Source organism: Ciconia boyciana, chromosome 14 (genome assembly GCF_034638445.1).
Source record: "Ciconia boyciana chromosome 14, ASM3463844v1, whole genome shotgun sequence".
Lineage (NCBI taxonomy): Eukaryota > Metazoa > Chordata > Aves > Ciconiiformes > Ciconiidae > Ciconia > Ciconia boyciana.
The window spans coordinates 10,163,993-10,188,318 of record NC_132947.1 but is presented as its reverse complement, the minus strand read 5'-3'; the positions used below and the strand labels follow the sequence as shown (position 1 = coordinate 10,188,318).

Sequence of the window (24,326 nt, the reverse complement as noted above, 5' to 3'; positions counted from 1 at the left end):
AGTGCCAATATGGCGGCGCCGTGGCGGTGGCGCGGTGGCGGCCGCTGAAGGAGGCGCGTCTCTTCCGGGTGATGGGGCCGCAGCGCGGCCGCAGGCTCTGAGCGCCGGCCCCGGCGACCCCCTCCCTCCCTCCCTGCCCCGCGGCGGGGCCGCCCCGCCATGCAGCCCCCGGCCCGAGAGCAGGACGCCCGCACCAAGAGCATGTTTGTGTCGCGGGCCCTGGAGAAGATCCTGGCGGAGAAGGAGGCGAAGCGGCCCCCGCACGGACAGCTGCGGAGAGCCTGCCAGGTGGCGCTGGGTGAGTCGGCCCGGCCCGGCCCGGCCCGCGGGACTCCCCCGCCTCCGCCGGCCTGGGAGCCGCGGCCCCTCCCCGGCCCGGGGGATGACAGAGGGCCCCGTGGCGGCGGGGGGACGCGATCCCGGCTCGCCCGCTGCGGGGGGGCGGGAGGCGGCGTTACCGCCCCCGCGCCCCGGGTGGTGCCCTCTGCCACGCCGGGTCCCCGGCGGGGTGCGAGAGAGTCCCGGGCCCCCAGCTGCGAGGTTGCCGGCCGGGGCCCAGGCTGAGCTCGGCACTTTGGAGTGGGGGGAAAGTTCTCTCTCTAATGCAATGTGTGCAAATACGAGGGGAAAAACCCCAGATATCTAGCTTTTTAAGTTCTGGTCTCGATATGAAATAAAAGGGGTTTGGGCTTGTCACTGTAGCACCAATTTTGAGAAAATTAATTATAAACTTTTAAACTAGGAAGCAGGCTGTTTAAGGTCCTTGACTTGCAGAGTCTGAAATCTTCCAGGGCTAGTCATCTTCTGATATCTTATCTCCAGCTCATGGCTGGACTGGCTATAAACTGCTAGCAGTGTAGCCAAATACATAGAATGTCTGTGGTGTCTTGCAGAACTGAAAATACTTTTTGTGAAGTTGGTGGACTGGTCCTGAAATCTGCAAGTACAAATTGATGATCTAGATCTCTGTGTTAAAGTTCTGAAAACATATGGTATGTCATGAAGGAGGAAAAATTAAGCTGGGTAGAGCAGTATAGCTCTTACAGTTGGAGTTCTCTATGGCCTTTCTTAATTTGCAAAAGTGACGTATCTCTTACAGTTTTGGTTGCTTTGCGCCAACGCTTTCCCTTTAATTTGGGAACATTTACTGTACCCAGAATTCTGTCCAAGGGACTGTGAAAGCAAGCTTGAAAAATAGCTGTCATTTTTATCTTCCTTCCCACAGTCCTTGCCTTCAAGAAATTTGTAGGAGTTAATTGTAGTGATAGTACATCCACAGAAAGGTAACCACACAGAAGGGTATTTTTTATTATTTAAAGTTGACATTGTGAGCAGTAGTATAACATGTGTGCCCCAGCAGGTAGAGACTACTTTTCCTACTTCCTTTTCCTGATTTCTTCCCCAACTCCCCCAATACACACTCAACCCATTTACAGGACTGGAAACCTGTTTTGCTGCTATGTAAATATATTTAGAGGGTGAGAAAGGGAACTTTCTTGAGAGATTACTAGTGAAGGTCTCTATATTTGCTAACACATCAAAGATTATGATTTTGGGAGGGGTGTATTGTGTGATAGCTACCTACTAGCATTTGCATGTTGGATTATAACTATTCTATGTCTGCATATTTTAAGGCACAGAACATTTGAGGGTAGTTAATGCTTCTGATGATGGACATTTTTTTGCTAATCTTGCTTGGAAAAAAAGGTCCATGTGCTTTCCAGGACTAAAGCAGAGGTCAGCATGAATAGATAACCTTCTGTTGCTCAACTGTCCTGCCCTAGCAGGGCCTTGATTACTGTACTAAAGGATCTCTGTTGTATTTGGTGAATGTTGTTGCATCATTTTAAGTTGCCAACATGAATGTGATTTCTTTTACTTACATGTGATATCCCCCCCTTTGTTCTGTTTAGGTTAAGCTCTTTTTTACTCAAATGAAAAAATCAGTTTTATTTACATATACTTCAATTTAATTAAGCTTATACTTTATACTAAGACTATGACTTCAGTTTCAAAAGTGTTAGCTTAATTATCAAGCCCTGCGCAATAGCAAATATGCTAGGAAACGTGGGAAGAACATTACTTGCAGTCTGAAGAATTCAGGCCAAACTTTGTAATCTACACAAACTGTTATGGATGAAAGAAGCTTCAGTGTTTTGAATAATAATAAAAAAGTCCAGTTAACTCTGAGTAAAATTAATTCAGTTTGAGAGAAATGTAAAGTTAACTTTTATGAAACTGGTAATTGTGTCAGCTGTTGTCATCTTTTTTTTCTTTTCTCCGTGTCATACTTTGAGTAATCCCTTTCTACCTCTTACTAAATTCCATTTGCTGTGCTGTCTTATTTATACAATGGTCTTTTTAATGGAGTCTTGTCTCGTACCATTTCTAAACCAGTCAACACAGGCATGGGTCATGTGTAAATGATACCTGCTCTTGGCACTAGGGAAGCCTATGATGCATCTTTTTTCTAAATAGAGAGGAACTGGTGTATGCTACAACTACCTAATATAAATTAACCTGCAACTATTCCTACAATTTCTGCTGTAGTTTTACTGCAGTAGTGTTTCTGTTAATTACATATGCTTTAAATTTTTTGTTTGGTGAGACAGAGGAAGATATTTCTAACTGTGGGAATGATGCTCTTGTTTTCTTTTACATGAGTTCTTTATTGTTTTGAATGTGTTCAACTCCTGAGAACTTAAGTAATTTACTACTGAAAATTGCTGTCATTCTTATGTAGGAAATTCTTATGGAGGTATTCTTTCATTCTAATTTTAATCCGTTCTAATTGTTTTAATCGTTCTAATTTTAAACTGTTCTTACCCTTTTTTCTCTTCCTTTCTCAATAATATACCTTTCACTGGACTAATACTATGCAGTTTTGGACTGCAAAATATCTTAATGACTTTGTAGAAATGAGAAGTAACATAGGCTCAAATAGGACATAAACACAAGAAGTGTGTAAAAAAAGGAACAAAACCAGTTCCCGGTGGTGTTTTTTGGGGTTGTTTTTTTTTTTTTTTCTCTGTCCTCCCCCTCCTTTGAAATAAACAGTGTTAATGTTGAGTAAGCAGAGTTTGAATAAATTCCTTCATTCAATCTCTTGCTTCATCAGTAGGTGTAACGGTTGTATCCTGTACTCTCAGTGCCAGTAAGCCCCAGGAGAGACTGGGAGAAATGGAGCTTTTTAAACAGAGAAGCTGTTCTGCTCTGCTTTAGAAAACTGTGTTTTTAAGAAAACTTGTTTTTAACAGACAGGCAGTGTATTGTATAAAAATAGTTGCTTAATAAGCATTTACATGGAGCTCTAGGTACACATGGTTCTTAGTAAATCTACTGAAATAATCTCTATCCTGAAAAATTTACAGAGACATTATGTATCACAGCAGTTCATACTGGACTAATGCTAATTGTGCGTTTGGGTCTCTTGTATAAACTATTACTCTTGCCCTATTAGGACTGTTTTTAATGACATACTGTGCAGACAACCTGGTTATGTGCCCTTCTTTGCTTGCCTAGGCACCTCCACATACATATCTTTGAGCTTTGTAAACATCAGAATTTGTTCAGTTAGCTTGTTAATGACTTTAAAAAAAAAAAAATCTCTTAAACCATGCCTTCACTTAGAAATCTGGTTGTGTGTTTAAGAAGTCTCTGGGTATAAATGACAGATGTCTAAAATAAGTTTGTGTCTCTTATTTTAGTAGCCTCTTGGCTAGCATGTTTTGAGAATGCTGGGGTAAAGAGGAGGTAGTCTTGCTTCATTGTGGCAGCCTTTTCTAAAGGGTTCTCTGTAGATCGATAGAATCAATAAATGCAGGGTGTTGGGTTTTTTTGATTTAAGTTTAAGGCAGCCTGGAAGACTTTACTGGGTTGGGGGGAGGGAAGCTTTTGCTGCTGATCCATGTGTTTGTATCGGCACTGCTGTCTGGTGTTCTGACAAGCTATGGAAAGGCATTGCTTGTGTCCTTGTGCTAATGCAAGCTACGCCACTTTCGGCGCAGGAACTAATTTGCTTCCACTGAGACAAACTTGACTGTATATTAACATAGGATGCATCTAATTGCAGGCAGGCAAATTTTTCCTCCATTTTAATATATAGTTTTCAATACAAGCGAACTTAAACCATCCATCTAATATAGAACAGTAGTTACTCTCAGCATGAGCTTCACCCTGCTTTTATTATGGCCAGAAGCTCTGGAAGGAATTGCTGCAAGGCCTTGCTTGTTATTCCAGTTGTGTTGCCTGGTAGGAATGCTGAAAGGCTTGTGTTGAGTGGGCAGCACACGCAGTGCCCGGAGTTGAAGATGTTTCTGACTGAAGTAGGTGCAATGTATGCCGATACATTCTGGCCTTGAAAGTAGCAGGCAGCTCTGGTACCAAAAGCACCGAGTGAGGGGTCGGTGTTGTGCTGTGATGACCGTACGCTGACCAAAATTCAGACTGTGTTCTGTAGCTGTGGAAGGGAATTGAGCTGTGCCCCTTAATCCCGTGACTGGAAGAGGAGAGTGATGGTGCAGTAGGTTTCTGGAAGCTGGCGATGCCTGGTTGGCGCTTGGCAAGCTGTTCGTGGTAACAGACTTCTGTTAGGCAACAATTTCTGTTTCACTCACTTTTGGTGGTCAGACCACCAGATAAGTGCTTCAGATGTGGAGATTTCCAAACTATTTTGATGCAATCAGTAGCAGAGGCATGCCTGTATCTTGCTTTTGTCCTTTCACTTATTATTTTCTGCCAGCATTATCTAGTAAAATACTGTTGTGGTGCAGATGTTTTTATATGGCTTTAGAAAAGCCTTTATATAAAGAAAAATTGTGGGGAACTTGGTCAGGCCTTGGTTAGATTTTTTTTTTTTTAATTCATGGGGTATTTCTGAGAGTGAAATTGTCATTGCTCTAATATGGGAAGCTATTCTTACATATTTTTCTAATGCACTATCTAATATAACTATCACTAAAGATGGGCATGATCATGTCTCCTTAAGGCTAAAATCTTTATGGAGTTTTGATTCAAAACTTTTTTTGCTATGCTGCTTTGCTAACAAACAGTATGGGGGAAAGTGATTGCTCTGAAAGAAAGTGAAATTATTTCAGTAGGATATAGAGATTTGGAAAAAAATAGCATTACTTGGTTACACCTTAAGTGTGGAAGTGAGCACTTCTGTAGCTGAGTATATCATATCCTAACAATGAAACCTTTTTTCTTGTACAGTATTAAATTTTACAAAATAACCTTTTTATTTTCTTGGGTGGACCCATTGCTATAATATTCCTACTGTAGTTTGAATTATTTTTTTTTAGAAACAATTTTTAGGTGAGGAATTTTTATTTTGGATCCCTTCCCCTTGCTCCAAGGGGCCCCCCAAGAAGCCCTCCCTGTCCACCTCCCACAAAATAGTATGGCAGAATGAAGATGGTGTGTATGACCTCCAGCTTTCCTTCTGCCAGCAGTTGGGTGCAATGGGAAGAAGGATGCCAAAATTGAACTGGATGAACTGAGACAAGTTTTGAGTAATAGGCTGGCCAGACTAGTGGACATCAAACAAGTTTCAGTTTCAGCTCGAAGATCACAAGTTAGGCTTGTCCACAACTTCTGAAGTGGCAGCTGCTGAGGAGGAGTGGGAAGCGGGTAAGTGTGCAAACAAGGAAGCCCCTAAAGAAAACTCACATTCACTGAGCTAGATGTATCAAATATGGATTTTTTTTTCTGTATCTCTGATATTCACTTTATTGATCTGCCAATGGGAAAAAAATTTGCAGCAACTCTTTTATACGTAAAATAGCTTTCTATTTTATGTGCTGTAGAAATACCTGTGAGTATTCAAAAGGTGTCTAGTTTGACTTGACCAAAACATCAAATCAAGGAAGACTTTTATTTCCAAACTACACAAATTATCATTTTTTAGTGCAAGGAGAACGACTTGTCTAACTTGGGCAGTCTTTCTGCTTTGGGAAAATAAACTTAGTTCAGAGAGTGTTGAGTTTTTGCAATTTAAAAAAAAAAAAAACAAAAAAACCAAAAAGCAAAAAAAAAACCCCAAAACAACCCAACCTGTAAACCCTAGTTCTTCAAAGTTTCTGAAATACAGAGTTACTGGTGGTATAGCTGACCACCCTGGCATCCTGTTGTACTTGGGATTCTGGCTGTAGCTAAAATATGCCTTTCTCTGCCAAGACCTGGAGGCAGGACTAAGAGTTCTGAACTTGTAAAGCTACCCAGAAAACTCTGTGTTTTAAGCAGCCAGTCCCTGTAGGCAACAGGAGTACGCTGCTGTAATAATAAGATAGATCTAAATAGGGACACAATAAATTGGTGGGTCCTTTAGTGTATGTTATTCTCAGTAGCTATGTGGATCATAATGTGGTGTTAAAGATAGGGAAAATGAATAAAATCAAGAGGACTGAATTCAAGTTTTGCTGAATTCAACTTCTGACTAGCCATCTTGTTGATAAACCAACTGGATAGTGGAATGAAGAAAACAGCGATCCAAGAAATGGTGCTGTGATAAGATTTACACTGTCTGTCTGTGTGGCATGGGAAACCTTGGTTATTTGTTATCAACAGTCTCCATTCTGTTGACTCTCCTTTACCAGTTGAAGCCTGAAGTATTAGGGGACAACAACAGTGGGTTTGCACTGTTGCAGAGCTGCAAAGTTACTTGTAATTCTGAAATCCCAGGCACCAGGGCTATGCGCTTGTCTTGGCTTGTTGCCTTGCCACTGGCTTGTGCAATATTGGCAAGTGAAAATTGTCTCTCCTTTAAAACTACTGGGCGTGGTTGTTGCATGATGGTCTTGATTAGAAAATGGTGGGCTTCTGAACAGAGCCATGATGCATTGTAGGCCTGTGACTCTTCAAATTTTCAGTCGTCTGTTCTTTTGTTGACTATAGGGTGGATAATGTTCCTTCAGTTCTTGTTACATCGCTTATTGCTAATGGATGTCATACTGCTGCTTTCTTGACTGCTGACTGTGCTGGCTTTCGTTAATGAGAGAGTATGGCAGACAGAATAGCAAGTCCCAATCCTGGATGTAGCTTATCTCTCACAGGTTGTAGATATATAGGTTTCCTCTGCATTTTGCTGCCATTTTCCCTATAAAATAGGGGTAGTAACGTTACAAAATAGGCATGCTCTGCAAGGATTAATTCTTGTAACATTCATTGAACAATAGGACTGTGAAAAACCTGTAATATGTGTTTGTTGCAGTCCTTGTTCATTAGTATGTTTTGTGTATTGATACTTCTGAGACAAAAGAAATTGAGGTTCACAGATGGCACTGAAATCATCTGAACTCTGAATGCCTAATCCCGAACAATGGTGCCTCTCCAGAGCTGTGGAGAACAAGTATTGACTGAATGATCCGTTTCTGATAACTTTGCAATTGAAACAAGTTTTGTAGGCGTGATAATTTGAAGGTGCATGAGATAGGGTGGGATGGACAGGATTCAATGTGGTTTTACAAATGATTGTAGCTGTGCAGCCTTACTGTGTGTGCTCTTTTTGATATTTTTTTGTCAGTGTTCACAGTATGCGCTTATGCTGTGTCTGGTGTAGTGTATTCTGGTCTGTATTGTGCATCATGGTGATATGTTAGAAATCCTCAAAAAGCCATACTAGGATCTTGGGGATTTGCTGCTGCATACAAGAGGAATGAGAGAAACTTTTTTTTTCCTTCTGTATTTAATTTTATGAAAAGCTCCCTAAAAGTGTAATTAAAAAAAAGCTCTGCTGGCAAAATGACATACATTTAAGATTTCTTATCTTTTGGGAGTTTGTTCGGCTGATGTCATATCGTGAGGTTTAACAAAAGCAGGCTAACTAGCATTGTAGTTAACAGGAAGGTCAGAGGCATTGAACTAATGGTTTATGCAGTAGCTTAAAGACTTCTGCAGACCTGAGCTCTCTATGATGTAGACTTACTCTTGAATAAAAATTGCATGCTATACCTGTGTTTTCTAAAGATATCTTCTGTTAAGAATGTTTGGAAAATTAGCTTTTTCATGTAGAAGTTGAGAGATAGGCCTTCCAATAAATGGTGTAACTGTCTACGGTCTCTGAAGCTGAAGATGTTACAGGAAAGGAATAGCAGATACTGAAGTGTAGTACTTCTGGTTTGAAACAGCTTTGCCTTATTACATTTTCCTTATTTGTGTTGTTGACAGTGATAAATGGTGTTGGGTGTTAAATGCTTTGACTTTTTTTCTTTCTTCCAGATGAAATAAAAACGGAGCTGGAAAAGCAAAGGTAAATTACTAATTGCTGTAAACTATGCCAGAAAACAGCAAATCAAATAATTTGATAGTGGCATTATAGCAATGAGTTTGTGAATATCCAGTTACACACCTTTCTGCCAAAAACATGATATGGCCCATGTGTTCCAATTATACAATGTTTGTGGCTATGGGTACTCAAGCCATAACTGCCTCTGAATTTCACTATGAAAAAATTGCATAACTTCTAAAAGGTGCTAGTTTTTCACTTCCTCTTACTGGGCTTAATATAGTCTGATAGGAAATCATAAAGAGCAGTAGGTATCCTCTGTTTGACAGTACAGGCTCTTAACTAGCTAGATCAAGAATACCAATTTAAATATTACTTAAATCCAAATTTTAAAACACTTTTCCAGCACTGTGCTGTGATTTAAAATGAGCCCCCAAATGTGTTTCTCTTTGCTTAGTATTCCTCATACGGGCCCTGTTTGTTTAATTTGGAATAACTTTGATAGATTTATCATCACGAGTTCCCCAGTATTTCAGGTAGTGGGACGGTGTTGGAGTGTAGTGAGGGAAGAGTTAAGTTGAAGAATATATGAAAAAGATCAGATGCAATATAAATACATGTAAAGTGTTTTTTGTGTGAGTTTTAAAGAAGATTGAACTTTCTTTAAAGAAAGTCTCTCGTGTGAGAGAAACTTGCATTACATTTGTATGCTGCTATGTACCACACAGCTTTAAATTTAGAAAAGGAGGAAGTGTAGTTTGCTGTGAAGTACATGTTTAGAAAAATTAATAACTCTTCTTAACTGACCTAGAGAAGGCACTGCTGCTCCACCAAAAGCAAACTTCATTGAAGCAGATAAATATTTCCTTCCATTTGAACTGGCCTGCCAGTCAAAGTCTCCACGCATTGTCAGTACTTCACTGGATTGTTTACAGGTGAGTGTTCTGTTTAAACTTGGACAGAGTGAAATGAAGAAACCTGCAGTTACAAAAAATCTGGTGTGCTGTTGGCATTCTTAGAGTGAAGAAGTAATACTGTCCTGAGTACATATAGCTGTGCAGATGCATAACCATGCAAAATAGGTTATTATCAGACTTGGCTGAAAGTGCATCTTGTCAAAGTCAGAAGTGTGTGTGTGTGTGTTGTTTTATAGTGAAGCAAGCCTTTACTGAAGCTCAGGAATGTGTTTACATTGTTCAGTAAAGATTTTTTGCCTCTAAAAGGAATATTTACCACTGTGTTTCTTGTAGTACTGATGTGATGGGAGGTCAGACTCTGGAATCTTTCTACCTTGTTCCTCCTTAGATTCTTACAGAAAAAACAAATGCACCTTAAGGGCAGAACCTTTCTGCTGTGAATAGGTACAAAGATTGATGTTAAAAAGTTTTGTCTCGTTATGGTAGGAAGAAATGGTCTGGGTGGAAAAAGCTTGTGTTACCACTTACTAAATCTGTTTTGTCTAGATGTGTGACCAGTCCAAGTATTTGGTAGCTAGACTATTGAGGGTTTGTGTTAAAACTGGTTAAGTGAGGTATGCTGTCTAAAACCCCCTTTTTATGCTGTACTTAACAGTATATGGTTGTCTAACCTGCATTCTTTCTACTTAGAAACTCATTGCATATGGACATATCACTGGCAATGCTCCAGACAGTGGAGCTCCTGGGAAACGACTGATTGACCGAATAGTTGAAACCATTTGCAATTGCTTTCAGGGTCCTCAAACAGATGAAGGAGTACAACTGCAGATAATTAAGGTATTTTATTTGGTTCATTTTGGTGCAATATTAATTTGCTTTCTCTGTCTTTGATTTTGTAACTGAAAAAAGATTAATGCGAAGCACTACTTAGGGCCCAGTTTCTCCATTTCTTACACTGTTAGATGTGTCACTGAATTTAGGGAGGCTGTCACCAGGTCAGAATTGGTATGTGAAATGTATTTCCTCTTGGTGAAGCAGAACATAAGGCAATACTTTATAAATGTTTGTACTTTCTGGGATGAGCCATGGCCTGGATACTTTATCTTGCAGACAGGTCGATGTTCATCTTCTAGGCTAGTAATGCCCACATTCATTAGGCCAATGAATTGCTATCAGCCTTCAACTGAAGGCAGCGTAACTGATGCAGTATAATGGCTTGCTGCTCTAGCCTGTCTGCTCTTATGTCCATTTTTCCAGAGAGATCTGCAGTATATGTTCTCAACAAGGCATAGTAGTACCAGTGGTGTGTGTTCTGGTTCTTAAATCTACTTGGGCTAACGTAGCTGAGGTTAGAAGTTGGTGAGCCTTCTAGTAGTCTGATTTGATGGCAGTGTAGACCAATTGGCCCTTTCATAGAAATGAAGCTATAGAATATAACTGTTTCATTTGGAGGTGGAAGTCTCCCTTAGTGGTAGAAATGAAGCTATAGAATATAACTATAACTGTTTTGTTTGGAGGTGGAATATCTTCCTTAGTGGAAAACTGGTTGTGATAAAACACTTTAACAGCTCAGGAGAGCACAGAGATATGTGGCAGTTCTGTTACTCTCTTTGATTTGAAATGTTGTTTCAGAGAACTAGAAGTTCCTTATAACATCTTATAAACAGATACATGTTTCATAACAAACCCACTGATTATTATGGAAGACCTGCATGAAGCATATTGCTGCCTCCTTGCTTAGATTTCATTTTTTACTGTTATGGGCTTTTTCAGGCTCTCCTCACTGCAGTAACATCTCCGTATATAGAAATTCATGAAGGAACAATTCTTCAGACTGTTAGAACCTGTTACAACATCTATCTGGCCAGTAAAAATCTTATTAATCAGACAACTGCCAAAGCTACCCTTACGCAGATGTTAAATGTCATTTTTACACGGATGGAAAATCAAGCTGTACGTAACTATTACTTTTGCTCATCTCAAATGTTTAGGCTTGACAAATTAACAAAACTTTTTAATTATTATTTTTAATAGGTCTGTCATTGTAACTGGATATCTTTTGATTTGTAACTTTAAAAAACTTCTCAAATCCTGCAGTGAAGCATACTGAAGCATACTGACTGATTAAAATATAAAGCTTATTGCTGATAACAAGGTTTCACACTGTAGTTTCTGCCAAATGGCTTTGTATAAACAAATGATGGGATGCTTTTAAAATAAGCTTGAAGCACATCTTTTTAATTTGACTGGCCAAGTGATTATATTTTCACTGTTTCTTTCTTGTTAACACGTGAATTCACAAAGGAACATCATAGACATCTGTTTTCCCTTATCAAGGTTTAGGCCTTAGATTAACTTTTTCATATTGGTTTTTCAAGATACAGGAATCCAGAGAAGTAGAAAAAACAAATCAGCAAAAATCCCAGTCTCCTGCAATTCAAGTGGTGACCAGGTCTCCAAAGACTGGTCAGTTAAAGCACAGCTATCAGGAAGGCAAATCCACTGCTCCTGTAAATGTGGAATTAACAAACGGTGAGCCTGAGAGGGCAGAAAACGGAGACGTGAAGTTGGAGCAGAATCTGACTCTTTCAGCATCAGGTGAACAGGAATAGGTTGTGTCTATTGCTTTTGGTTACAAATGTTTCTATTGGAAAAAGCTCTTTTAGGCTGTTTTGGGGAGAAGTGAGTGGGGTTATTGGCTCAAATCATGCTTGCATTTTCTCAGTGGTTATTCAGAGTATACAGGCCATCCTTAGCTCGTGTCTACAACATTATAACTGTTGAAGAAAGGCTTGTGTTTTCCCGAGAATTCTAGTAAAACTATTTCTAGTTTATATATAGAGAATTATAATGGAATTTGACTTGACTAAGTTGATAAAGGGGAAGGAAAGGAAGAGAATAATTATGGTATATGGGAAGTGACAGAATCACTTTGAGGTAATTGAAGTCCTGTGGTAAAAATAATGTGTATTATGAAGACCTTATCATAAGCATATACTGTATCCAAATTAGGAATGTAGGATACTCCAAAACTAAAAGTTTGTAACAGTTGATAAATATAAATGACAATCACTGCATTAAAAATATCAGTGCTTTGATTTAAATAATGGAAATAACATAAATGAGTATTTTTGTATGACTTCTTGGAAATGGCTTTAGAGGAGAACTACTAAAGAAAATCTATGATTTGTAATCCTTCTACCTCTGTCATGTTTGTCCTTTTAATCTTCTTCCTAAACAAAAGTACTAAATTCAGAATTGTCTCTTTGTGTGTTTCATTAGAGGAAACAACTGATGGAGGAAAGGAAATGGTTAAAGGCATTTTGGAAGATGTGGTCAAGTCAGCTGTGAAAGGTAGCGAAATCTTCTGAAGTAGAATAGATGCTTGTGTATTGCCAAACTTTTATTCCTGTGATTATAAAAACATGATGGTATTTTTTTGTCACTAAGTATCTTGTCACGAACACCTACTAAGGCAGTAAGAACAGGTTTTTATTGTCTCACAATGTTCTTTTGTTGGTAGCTGAGAAACTTTCTAGTTAACCTGTGCTGCTTCCATCCCACTTGGTTGTAGAGCTTCACAAAGTCATGGGATAAAAAAAGCTCAGTAGGTGATTTTAATCAGTTTTCCTTTTTCCCCTTCAGTGGCTGAAGAAAAGCGGGTAACAGAAACAGTTAAGGCTCTACCTGCATTAGAGACTGCAGATACAGCTCTTTCCGGCTCTAGTAATGAAAATGTACAAACAAATGGGATTCCAGATGATGGGCAATCAGTTTCCTCCACTGATAATCTGGTAAATAACTTCACTGAATGCTAATGTATATTTAAAAAAGGATAAATGTTTTTATCATGCCAACTAATACAGTGGAATTTTGGGGAGGGAAGGGACAGAAGCTTTAACGTATGTGTCCTGCTCAGCTTTGAAAAGGAAGCAGCAACTGCAATTTAAGTAGATATTGAAAACAACTGTTCTAAAACTGATTATCTTAGTTGTATTTTAATACACGGTGGGGGTAGAGGGGAAGAGTTGGTCAACATGCGTGAAAAGATCCGGATCACTTGTAGTCCTGTTTAGGTTTAGTTTTAAACTTTGCCAAATGTACCATTTTTTTAAATCTGTAGCTAATTCTCAGAGGAGCTGTGGAATCTTCCTAATTGCTCTGTTCCTTTGTCTCACTGAGGATCTAATGTTGTGTTTCTTGCTCTCAAGGAAACAGATGTATCTGGACATCAAGCTGCTGCCAAATTTTCCCATGTTCTACAAAAGGATGCCTTCCTTGTATTCAGGTCGTTGTGCAAGCTGTCCATGAAACCGCTTGGTGATGGACCACCAGATCCCAAGTAATGAGACTGTAGTTATTACACTGGCCTCTTCAGGTAGCTTTTGGAGAAAGTTAAGTAGCTGCTGTATAGCAGCTGCAGGTATTCAAAACTCACCTGTCAGGGTCTTGTTTCAGTTAGCTTGATGAATCTAGGATTGAAACTTGCTTCAAATTATTGCAAATTTAATACTTGAGGGGGTTTTTTTGTGTAACGGGCTTATTAATCTTATCAGTTGAAGTGGCCTTGACTATAGTATTTGTGAAGCTTTTGGTGGGGGAGTGGGGGGATGCTTCTTAGTAGCACTGAGTTGCATCTATGATCCTCATCTAAGATGTTAGTACTCCTGGAAAATCTCCGAATTAAGATGGTAGATGTTGTCCAAAATCAGTTGCAGGCTGATTTCCACCCCTCCTGCCCCCCTGCACTGAAATGAATTAAAATAGCAGTTATTTCTTCTTGACATGGAAGTAATGCTATAGTGCTCATGTTGAATACAAGCATGTATTCAGAAATACAATAAAAATATATTTAATGTTGAATTTTTTCTAGATCCCATGAATTGCGTTCTAAGATAGTGTCTCTCCAGCTTCTTCTCTCAGTACTGCAGAATGCTGGTCCAGTTTTCAGGACACACGAAATGTTCATCAATGCAATCAAGCAATATCTTTGTGTAGCATTATCTAAAAATGGAGTCTCTTCTGTTCCTGATGTATTTGAGCTCTCTCTTGCCATCTTTCTCACGCTGCTTTCGAATTTTAAGACCCATTTAAAAATGCAGATTGAGGTGAGAGACTTTTTATCTATCACTTCTACGGTGCTCTAGTTCTCGAATAAAAATACTTCAGTGATAAAAAGACAGCTGGAACTTAGATGTTAATGTCTTAGTTTTGTTTGCTTACTAAACTACTATATTACTACTGTAGTCAAATCCTAATATGCATGAGATGATACTCTTCAAGAGAAATTACTGAATAGAAATGAATTTGTACATTTGACATGGTTCTAATAAGCTTCAGATCATCAAGACCTTTACCTCATTTATTTTGCAGGTGTTCTTCAAAGAGATCTTCCTGAATATTCTAGAGACTTCTTCAAGCTCCTTTGAACACAAATGGATGGTGATTCAGACTTTAACTAGAATTTGTGCAGGTATTTCCATTGTTGTGAAAAGCAGCCACTTCCTCTGGCAGCAGATAAAAATTATTGTGCAGACAAATGCCACATATAATGTTTAAGTGTGAAAAATTGAATTTGATCCCATAGTGCTTGGGTTAAATGTCTGGATTCATCCCCATTGTGTGCTCCACCTGGCTGATTTCTTTTAAAAATGGTATTACACTGAATCCTAATACTTGCACTTTCTTTTATTTTCAAGATGCCCAGTGTGTAGTGGATATTTATGTTAACTATGACTGTGATTTAAACGCTGCTAATATATTTGAACGCCTTGTAAATGATTTGTCCAAAATCGCACAGGGACGAAGTGGGCATGAGTTGGGAATGACGCCTTTACAGGTAAGAAAAACAGCTTTGAAGATAAGGTACTATTTTTTCATAAATGGTGCTGTCTCTGCATCATTATTAATACTTCCAGTGGTTCGTGTTGTCTGTAACCTACTGATGTTACTTTTTTATTAGTTAGCTAATTAGCAATTGGATGCTGAAGCAGTATGAGTAATTTACTGGGTGATTTTCTGCATATTTGCATTGTAGCACGGCTTGTTCTGGGCTCTTTTGTTGGGCTGCCATGGGAGAGAGAATCAAATGAGCTTTCCTCTGCCTTACTCAAATGACTTTCCTTCTGGGGCTTATGAACCAGCAATACTTTCAACTTGTGTTTGCTTTGCACAAACTTTTTATGCTGTATCTCCACCACAAGTATTTTATTTTTAAAATTATACTTTCCCAGTCCTTAGGGGGAGGGTGGAATATAGACCGCTTTCAGCAAGAGCGGATATTTCTGACATTGGCCTTGCCTATAGCACTGTTTTTTCTAGCCCAGCCTAATGGCTTTTGGGGCTGAAGTGAACTTGGTGCCAGTGTTGATCTTGGAACTGAGAGCACCTCACACCTTCAATTAGAATTGTATCAATGCTTGCTTGATTATTCCTGCCCCCCCCGCCTCCGTGGTCCTTTGACCAGAAAATGGAAGTAAAAAACAGCAGACCTTTGTTTCACATTTTGAATAGAACCACCTACTGTACAGCTAAGGTAGTGAGACGCTTGTCTTGCTTGTGGAGAGATCTGACACTATAGAGGCTTACTGTGGATGGTCATAATTATTCCTACAACAAAGGGGCTGCATTTAGGATTTGGTGTATATTGCCCCTTGGTTGTACTCATCAGTTGTCAATAGACCATCTGCTTAAAGCAGCTGGAATGTGTTCTGGTGTCAGTTATGGTTGCTTTTGGCCCGGATTTATCCAACCTAAATAGTCAAGGGGCAGAAATTTTGTATAACCAAGAGATTTCCCCCTAACTGATGAACTAAGATTTGAGTGATGTAATGTAATGCCTTCTAAAAACTTACGGCTATACATATATTGGTTTTGGGTTTTGGTGTTGTTTTAGGTTGTTGGTTTTGTTTGTTTGTTTTGTGGGGGTTTTTTTGTGTTGGTTTTTTTTATTTATTTTATTTTTTAGGAACTAAGCCTGAGGAAAAAAGGACTTGAATGTTTGGTTTCTATTTTAAAATGTATGGTAGAATGGAGCAAAGACCTTTATGTGAACCCCAATCATCAGGCTAGCTTGGGTAAGATTGTTTCCTTACGGAGAGACTAATTTGTTTAATAAGTTTGTCCTTGTGTTTATTCAGTGTTTAGAAGCTATTCATAAGTGTGGATGCTAGGTTTTTACATAATGATTTGTTTATACAAGTGAAGTATTTTTACAAACAATTGTTAATGCTGTTGTAGTAACGGACTCTCCAAGTGTCCCGTTTAAATAAACGGGTTCTGTTTAAGAGCTTTAGCCAGGCCATTGTCTACACTGTAAAAGCTGGCTTATGTAGAACAAGATGTGACAAATCTTGTAGTTGCTAAGTTGAAGTGCAGTAATTTCTCCATAGCTGTTGCTGCTCTTCTGCCTTTTGTTGGATTATTTTAGAATTGCATTAATATAGCATCTTCATGTAGTATAAACTGCCAAAAAGTACACATGGTAATATAAGCATATTGACTTGTGAATTTCTATTTAAAAGTTTCATAACTAAAAGTTTCTGACTAAACAGGATAACTTAAGTCTCACCCTGTTTATAAACAGGTTCCTATAAACCATCTGAACAGGAAATGGCTGAAGGTAAATGCCTTGAGAGTGGAGGGAGGCGGAGTAGCGTCAGTTCCTTGGACTCCACTGTGTCATCAGGAGTTGGAAGTGTTGGCACCCAGACTGCTGTCCCAGATGATCCTGAGCAATTTGAAGTCATCAAGCAACAAAAGGAAATAATTGAACATGGGATAGAACTGTAAGTCCAGTATGACAGGAAAATAAATGTTCACTATAAAAAAACCAAACAAACAAAAAAACCCCCTATGTGTACAACCATATTGTTTCTTACGGTCTTACACAGTCAAACCTGCAGAGACACTTACAAATTGATCTTAATGCTGAAGACTCTTGCCTGCTGTTGTCAAAAGCTAAAGCTGGAGGCTATCGTAGTTAAAAGGAATTCATTAAAATCTTGGGTGGAGTGGAGGGTGGTTTCACAGCTTTCCTTTGTGCTAGTTCAGCTGCAGAAGAGAGGAAAGTGTGTGTATACCTAGAGAAATTCATTTGAGCGAACAGGCTTAATGTTGTCTTACAGCTGTTACACCATTTGTTGTCTTTTATTGAAATAGAGTTTGGATAATTAAATCATTGTCCAGCTATGCTTTACTTCTTTTTCATTAATTTGAAGATCTTGATGTCTGTAAATGCTATAAAAAGGTCTTTAACAGCAACATTTTTAACATTTCATGGAAACTCTCTAATTTTTAATATTTCAAAAGGGTCAGTTTTTAAGTGAGTTTTCAGGAATAACTTTTAAGCTTATCAGCAACTGAATGTACCTTTGAGATGTAGCCTGAGATGTGATACAGTTAATACATTTGTTGCACATTCTTTGACTTTTTTTTCTAACTGGAAAAAAAGATACAGAGCTACAGCACAGAATCTTTGGTTTAGAAGGGCTCTGTAAAGCTAAAATTTTATAGGCCGTGATATTTTCCAATTGTATGTCTCAATTTCCCGATGTTTTTGTTTGAATAGGTTTAACAAAAAACCAAAGAGAGGAATACAATATCTACAGGAGCAAGGAATGCTTGGCACTACAGTAGAGGACATTGCACAATTTTTGCACCAAGAAGAACGCCTCTGTTCTGTAAGACTACATGCAACATAAGATAATTAATATCCTGTCTTCTCCCCTGTCTTCTGATGTCTGTATGCACTCTCTCTTTAGTTCATATTTCATTAATAGGTGACTGAAAGTGTAAGGGTTCTAATGAAGGTACTTAATACCAATGCTACTTTCTATGTACTTGCTGTCCGAGGCTTTTTAGTAAAGTAGCTGTGTTTACAATAAAGTGCTGAAGGAATTCCCCATAAATGGGAACATGCGTTTTATCTGCATTAACAGTATCTTGCCAGCAAAGGAATATCATGTACTGCAGTGGCAAAGCATTCTCCGCTGCATGTGAAATTGGGCACAATTCAGCTTTCCTTGGCTCTACGATAATGCAGATCTTGCCTTGGGGAGTGAGGGAAGCAAGAATATGCAGACTAAAGGCATTTTCTAATGACACTGGTTTCTTGTCGTCCCTCTAACGGTTGTTCTGCCTGCTCAGTGAAGCATATCAGTCTTACAAAACTGACAGCTGTGCAATTCTTGTACTATAAACTTTCTTGCAAAGCTGGCAGTTGGATTACACAGTAATAACTGTCTCTTGTGTTTTTAGACTCAGGTAGGGGAATTTCTTGGGGAAAGCAACAAGTTTAACAAGGAAGTGATGTACGCCTATGTAGACCAGCTTGATTTCTGTGGAAAAGACTTTGTCTCTGCTCTACGTATATTTCTGGAAGGTTTTCGTCTGCCAGGTGAAGCCCAGAAGATCGATAGATTAATGGAGAAGTTTGCTGCTAGATATATTGAATGCAACCAACGGTAATTCAAAACCTTTGTATTGAATAAGTGCCTGAAGAATGGCTGTGTTTGTGGCCCTTAGGGGCAAGGTGCAACTCCTATCAGGTCAGGAACTTCTACAGGCTTGTGTGAGAAGCAGATCTTGTCGCTAATATTGGTGCTGAACCTCTTCAGCAGCTAGGCAAAATGGAAACTGTGGATGGAAAGTATACTGATGCTGGCATTTCATCAAATCCCAAATACTTGCTAGAAGGAATTGTTGGAAGAGGGAAGCCCTAATTATGTTAAATTGTCTTTGTGTTAGCTGTTCTGTTTTAAAACATGTAGATCAGTCAAGTGTAAACAACAGTAATAAGCGGCAGCAATTGCTAAAATTAAAAATACATGGCATAAATAGCTAACAAGATGTTACACATGTTTTTGCTTGCCCATTAGATGTTGAACAAAATGTATATATGTTAGTTGACATCAAGTAGGCAGTGTTGCTATTGTTTCTAATGCAATAAATTAGCACTGAAGTATAGCTAGGTGTTCAGGCTTAATTGGTTCCCATTCCTTAGTCCAGTTGGTGCATCACTGTGTTGGTTTTGTGTAATTCTTTATGAAACCCTGGGAGTGAAAAATAAGCTGTTCTTTAGCTTTTGTAGGATTACCCAAAGAAGGATAATGTATAATCTGTTGGGAATGTACTTGAAAATTCCAGTCATCACTAGTTTTCAACATTGTGAAGAAGATGCTTTAATATTTTTCCCCTTTTTATTTGCATTTTAAAACACTTGGGGCTTCATGCATTTCTGAAGACTAATTTTAGGCTCTAGTAGCTCTTTGGTTGAATGCATAGCCCTTCTGGGTATTTTTCTTGCATGTACAAATAGAGCTAATGGATTGAGGAATTAGGGCTCTAAAAACCTGTTTTGGTTTTTTCCCTCTCTTAGGCAAACACTGTTTGCTAGTGCTGACACTGCCTATGTTTTGGCATACTCTATTATAATGCTGACTACAGACTTGCACAGTCCACAGGTAGGAATTAAAAAAACAAACTTGTGTAAGTTCAAATTTCCCTGCAACTTGCATTCGAAATCTGATATCCAATTTCCATTCGTCCTTACAGGTAAAGAATAAAATGACAAAGGATCAATACATTAAAATGAATCGAGGAATCAATGACAGTAAAGACCTGCCAGTAGAGTATTTATCCACAATCTATGAAGAAATAGAAGGAAAGAAAATTGCAATGAAAGAGACAAAAGAATACGCAATTACAACCAAGTGTAGTAAACCAAGTAAGGAGGAACTAGAAACTGGAAAGGTCACAGTGCTTTTGAACTATTGCAGTAACTTTCAGGATGGTATAGTGGAGTTCAGATCCCTTTTTGAAAACATCTTTGTGCAATACATAAGTTACATTTAGAATGGCTAATATAGATACTTGGAATGAAACTGGCTCAGTTATTACTTAATACAGCTACTTCTGTGATGGAAACATAGTAAGTGCCTGTGGCACCATTGCAGAGAGGCACTGGAAACTACATTTGGGGTTTTTTTGAAACAGAATTGTGGGGAGAAAATGGTAGAATAACTGAAAGTGGCACTTACTTTGCAAGTTAACTTCTTGGTTTTATGTGCTAGACAACACGTGGGTTTTCGGTTTGGGTTGGGTTTTTTTTGTCTGCCTATCAGTAGTAGCATGTCATAGTTCAGAGGCTGGTAAGTGACATAGTCCTTGTGATAACGTTTGAAAAAGAGAGAGATCAGAAAGTTTGTCATGATCTCTGTAGTCACCTGTCCTCATCTAGACCAAATGAGGACTTCCGTGTGTAGTGTGCACTAGAAACCAGTATCCCCAGCTGTACTCTGCTTTTACTCAGAATAGCTGGTATTAATTTAATTCAAATTGGTGAATTCTGAATCTTCAGCATACTGGTTTTTTCAGTGTTTTCCTGCTATTTGCAAGTTTCCTAGATCAAAATTAATTTGCTTGAAAACTGAAGTTGCAACCTTTAGTATAAGGGTAAAGAAACACAAAGTTATTTATTTATGAAATTGGTGAGGGCTCGTTTTGTTTTGAGGATATCAGCCTAAGATGATGAAGGCTTTTCCATCCGTTTTGACAGGCAGAGTGACTTAATAGAGTATGCTTCTCTGGCTTCCAGTGATTAGGTCATAATGTGTCATATAATAAAGGGCTGAATTAGTTATTTTGTATAAAATAAAGTCTTAAGTTGGGGTGTGGGTTTTAGTGCTGGAGTTCCTTGCTTGCAACCTATGACAGCCTCCTGAATTCTAACATTCTGGAAGATTTTTATCTTTAGATTTCATTTGCAATACCTTTATTTAACGTTTTGTGATGCTGAACGCGAAGACATGGAATATGCTCTTATAAAAAAGAAACCGGTGCAACTTTGTGGTGTTCCCCTTAGGTGTAGCTAATGAGAAGCAGCGAAGGTTGTTGTACAACTTGGAGATGGAACAAATGGCTAAAACAGCTAAAGCCCTCATGGAGGCCGTAAGCCACGCAAAGGCTCCTTTTACTAGCGCCACTCATCTGGATCATGTCAGACCCATGTTCAAAGTGAGTGCAAAGTTCTCCTTGTCTCTTCGTTGCTAAGAATTTTAAGCATGGCAAAAAAGTGGAAAATTTACTCTGAAGAGTTGGGTAATGCAACAGGTGGACTCTTTGTATATATCTGGTTTCAGTTACTTAGTGTTTTGGGCTAAAATCGTAATAGACTTCTGAACTTAGTTTCTTCCTTTCTTTAGCTTGTATGGACTCCATTGCTGGCAGCTTACAGTGTTGGCTTGCAGAACTGTGATGACACAGAAGTTGCATCCCTTTGTTTGGAAGGAATACGATGTGCAATTAGAATAGCCTGTATCTTTGGAATGCAGGTTTGTATAAGACTTAGCATGGGGCTTGCTAAGAGCAGTGTAGGCTCTGGGAAGGAGATGAAGAATTACAAACAACTTATACATAGAAAATGAAGCGTCTCATCTACTTTCTTGAAATGGTAAAATAAAAGATTACCATCTTGTTTTAGTTTAAGATCTTGATATCATCGAGCTTTTCTCCAACTCTGCTTTGCTTTTATTGCTGAGTCTTCTATTAAGAGCGTTTGTGAACTTGCCTCCTACTCTCCTTCAGCTGCAAAGTGCTCTAATAGTGCCAAGTATACACAGAATGAAAATTGTGTAGGCATGCTGGACGAGTAGCACTCTCTACCTCTTCAGGGACTTGATTACAATGCTTGTTTCTCTGTCTTGTAGCTTGAACGAGATGCTTATGTACAAGCCCTTGCTCGTTTTTCCTTGTTGACTGCCAGTTCCAGTATTACAGAAATGAAACAGAAGAACATAGATACCATTAAGACACTTATTACAGTCGCTCACACAGATGGCAACTATCTTGGGAACTCTTGGCATGAGGTAAAAACTGGATTAGTTTAAATAGTGCAACTGCATTGTCCTCTGAAAACTTGCACAATTTTGTTCATCTACTACTTTCAGTCTTTAGTAACTGCATTAGCTCCCAGCATGTCAGAACCCTGTTTAAAATGTGGATTCAAGTGCATTATTTTTAGTGGTGTTTTTTTAATATCTGTGTCTGTGTGTGTGTAGGTATATATATAAAATAATGCACTGCATTTTTTTGGCAGACCCTATAGACACTGTGTGACCAATATTGTAATTTTTGTAAGTGCTTCTGGTATGGAATTAAAACCATATTAAAATTGCATTTAACTTCAGAGAATTCTGCATAGAAACCATTGCATTCTTGTTCACATAAACAAAAATATTCTAGCTCACAGGTCCAGACTTGTCTCTGCAGTGTTTGGCAACATTTATACCACGATCACATGAAAAATTAGGGCTAAGATAGCTTATCCTTACCTATCCCCCACCAAGTTATCAGGATCATATGTATTTTCTTAAAGCATATTTTCCAGGAGCTCTCTAATCAGATCTAAATCTGTGCTGCTAAAGGGACATTCCTGCTGCATTATGTTCTCTGGCAGTAGTCTTTGGCTACATGATAATATGAGCCAAAACGTTCTTTAACTGACAAATTACTTGGACCTGACTTACAGCATACCCTCAGAAATGCTTGTGCCAGTCCAAAGGATCTCACCGTAGGGGAGCAAGAAAGAAGAGATAGTCAATTTTGTGCTGATTGCAAGGCACGATTTTGGCGTTTTCACTGTCTGCATTGGAACATCGTTACCCAAAGTAGTGGCTGCAATAATTCAGTCTTTTTTCATCTCTCTGGGACAACGAACTCTCCAGAAGATCAACTCCAAGTTGTTTATAGTTTTGAAGGTTGATGCTGTGAGAAGTAATAAAGGTTTCCTCTAGTAGTTAGAGATCCAAGTTAGACTTTTGGGTACTGTTTATTTTTTTTCTCATGTTGGAATGATTTGTGGCAGCTGGTGATCTTGAATGAATCACTCAACTTTATTTCCCGTTGTATCGGTAATGTTTCAGCTACATCAAAATTACTGTTGTTGTCAAAGTTGTTTTAAAGGTTAGAGAACCTGGCAAGGTTATAAATATTAAATATGAATATATGTTAGGAATAAAAATATAATGGTGTCCAGAACACAGTGTTTAAATATATTTTGGTTTTAGATCTTGAAATGCATTAGCCAGCTGGAACTAGCACAACTTATAGGAACTGGAGTGAAAACTCGGTATTTATCTGGCTCTGGGCGTGAAAGAGAAGGAAGCATTAAAGGCTATGCATCTGGAGGGGAAGAGTTTATGGGCCTGGGATTAGGTAAGATTAATAAACTTGAACCTCACAAAGATGCACGTATAAGTGTGATGTATGGCTAAGAAGTATGATGGCTAAGAAAGCTCAATGTTGTAAGACATTAAAACATATTTACTTGCTTCCAGGGGAAGCTATATTGGATTAACGAAACTTTAAAAAATGGAACTGTATATTTCAAGATGTATTAGTAATTACCAAATATGTTCTAACTTTGTAATTAGGTTAAGCTGTTTAACAAAACTCCTCCAGATTTATTTGCTGGAACATGTTGTTGTCAGAACTGTTTTGCCATACTTACTAAGTCATGGTTTTGTTACCAGTATTATCAGTTCTTTCTTTTTACACTTGTTTTTAATAGTAAAAACATAAACCATTTACCTTTAGGAACTAATAGAAGTTTCAATGATCGATAATTGGTTTTCCAAAGGAATTTCTTATCTCTGCATGTTGGGCTTGCTGTTCCAGTTCCTATTGTTCCTGCGTTATGTGCAAGAAACAAACCTTAGATTTTAAGCTGTAAATTAGAGGGACAAAGAAAGTTGCCTTAATCTTTGGAAAACCATCAAGGAAACCTTTCATTTTGAAAATACTCTGGAGTTGACGCTATACATGATGATGATGCTGAATATAACAGAACTGTGCCCAGCATTAACTACTTGTATCTGACTTAGAGTTAATAGTTTAAAATAATATTTTATCATTTCCAATTTTTATTAACAGCATTACATCATCTTAACTTAATAAACATGATGGTCGAAACACAATGCCCTAAGGGGGAAAAAAAACCATACTTACTGGATGTTTAATTTTGTAATAATCTGGCACAGATCTGGCAAAGACACCATCTGCTCCATGTAAATTACAAGCTAATTGGAAGCAGTAGTCACTTGTCTTTGTCTACTTGTATAAAGTTGGGGTTCATATAAAGTCACCATTTCATGATGCTAAATACTGGTTTTAATGGCTTTTATTGC

General features: G+C 38.5%; 1 protein-coding gene across 2 annotated transcripts in view; it reads left to right on the top strand.

Moving 5' to 3' along the window:
* Positions 1-24,326, top strand: part of ARFGEF2 (ARF guanine nucleotide exchange factor 2) — a 40,264-nt gene continuing 15,938 nt past the window's right edge. Inside the window, exons 1-22 of one of the 2 annotated variants that reach the window (XM_072878767.1) lie at positions 1-298; positions 8,218-8,248; positions 9,036-9,159; positions 9,832-9,978; positions 10,915-11,094; positions 11,526-11,739; positions 12,424-12,495; positions 12,787-12,935; positions 13,353-13,483; positions 14,015-14,249; positions 14,515-14,614; positions 14,841-14,980; positions 16,109-16,217; positions 16,727-16,928; positions 17,711-17,822; positions 18,400-18,605; positions 19,520-19,604; positions 19,696-19,867; positions 21,005-21,156; positions 21,345-21,473; positions 21,849-22,007; positions 23,208-23,355. In XM_072878767.1, coding sequence (XP_072734868.1) covers positions 160-298; positions 8,218-8,248; positions 9,036-9,159; positions 9,832-9,978; positions 10,915-11,094; positions 11,526-11,739; positions 12,424-12,495; positions 12,787-12,935; positions 13,353-13,483; positions 14,015-14,249; positions 14,515-14,614; positions 14,841-14,980; positions 16,109-16,217; positions 16,727-16,928; positions 17,711-17,822; positions 18,400-18,605; positions 19,520-19,604; positions 19,696-19,867; positions 21,005-21,156; positions 21,345-21,473; positions 21,849-22,007; positions 23,208-23,355 — 3,136 coding nt within the window. In that variant the 5' untranslated portion in view covers positions 1-159. Of the gene's footprint in view, positions 299-8,217; positions 8,249-9,035; positions 9,160-9,831; positions 9,979-10,914; positions 11,095-11,519; positions 11,740-12,423; positions 12,496-12,786; positions 12,936-13,352; positions 13,484-14,014; positions 14,250-14,514; positions 14,615-14,840; positions 14,981-16,108; positions 16,218-16,726; positions 16,929-17,710; positions 17,823-18,399; positions 18,606-19,519; positions 19,605-19,695; positions 19,868-21,004; positions 21,157-21,344; positions 21,474-21,848; positions 22,008-23,207; positions 23,356-24,326 lie in introns of both variants that reach the window. The other variant, XM_072878766.1, reaches the window with a different exon arrangement.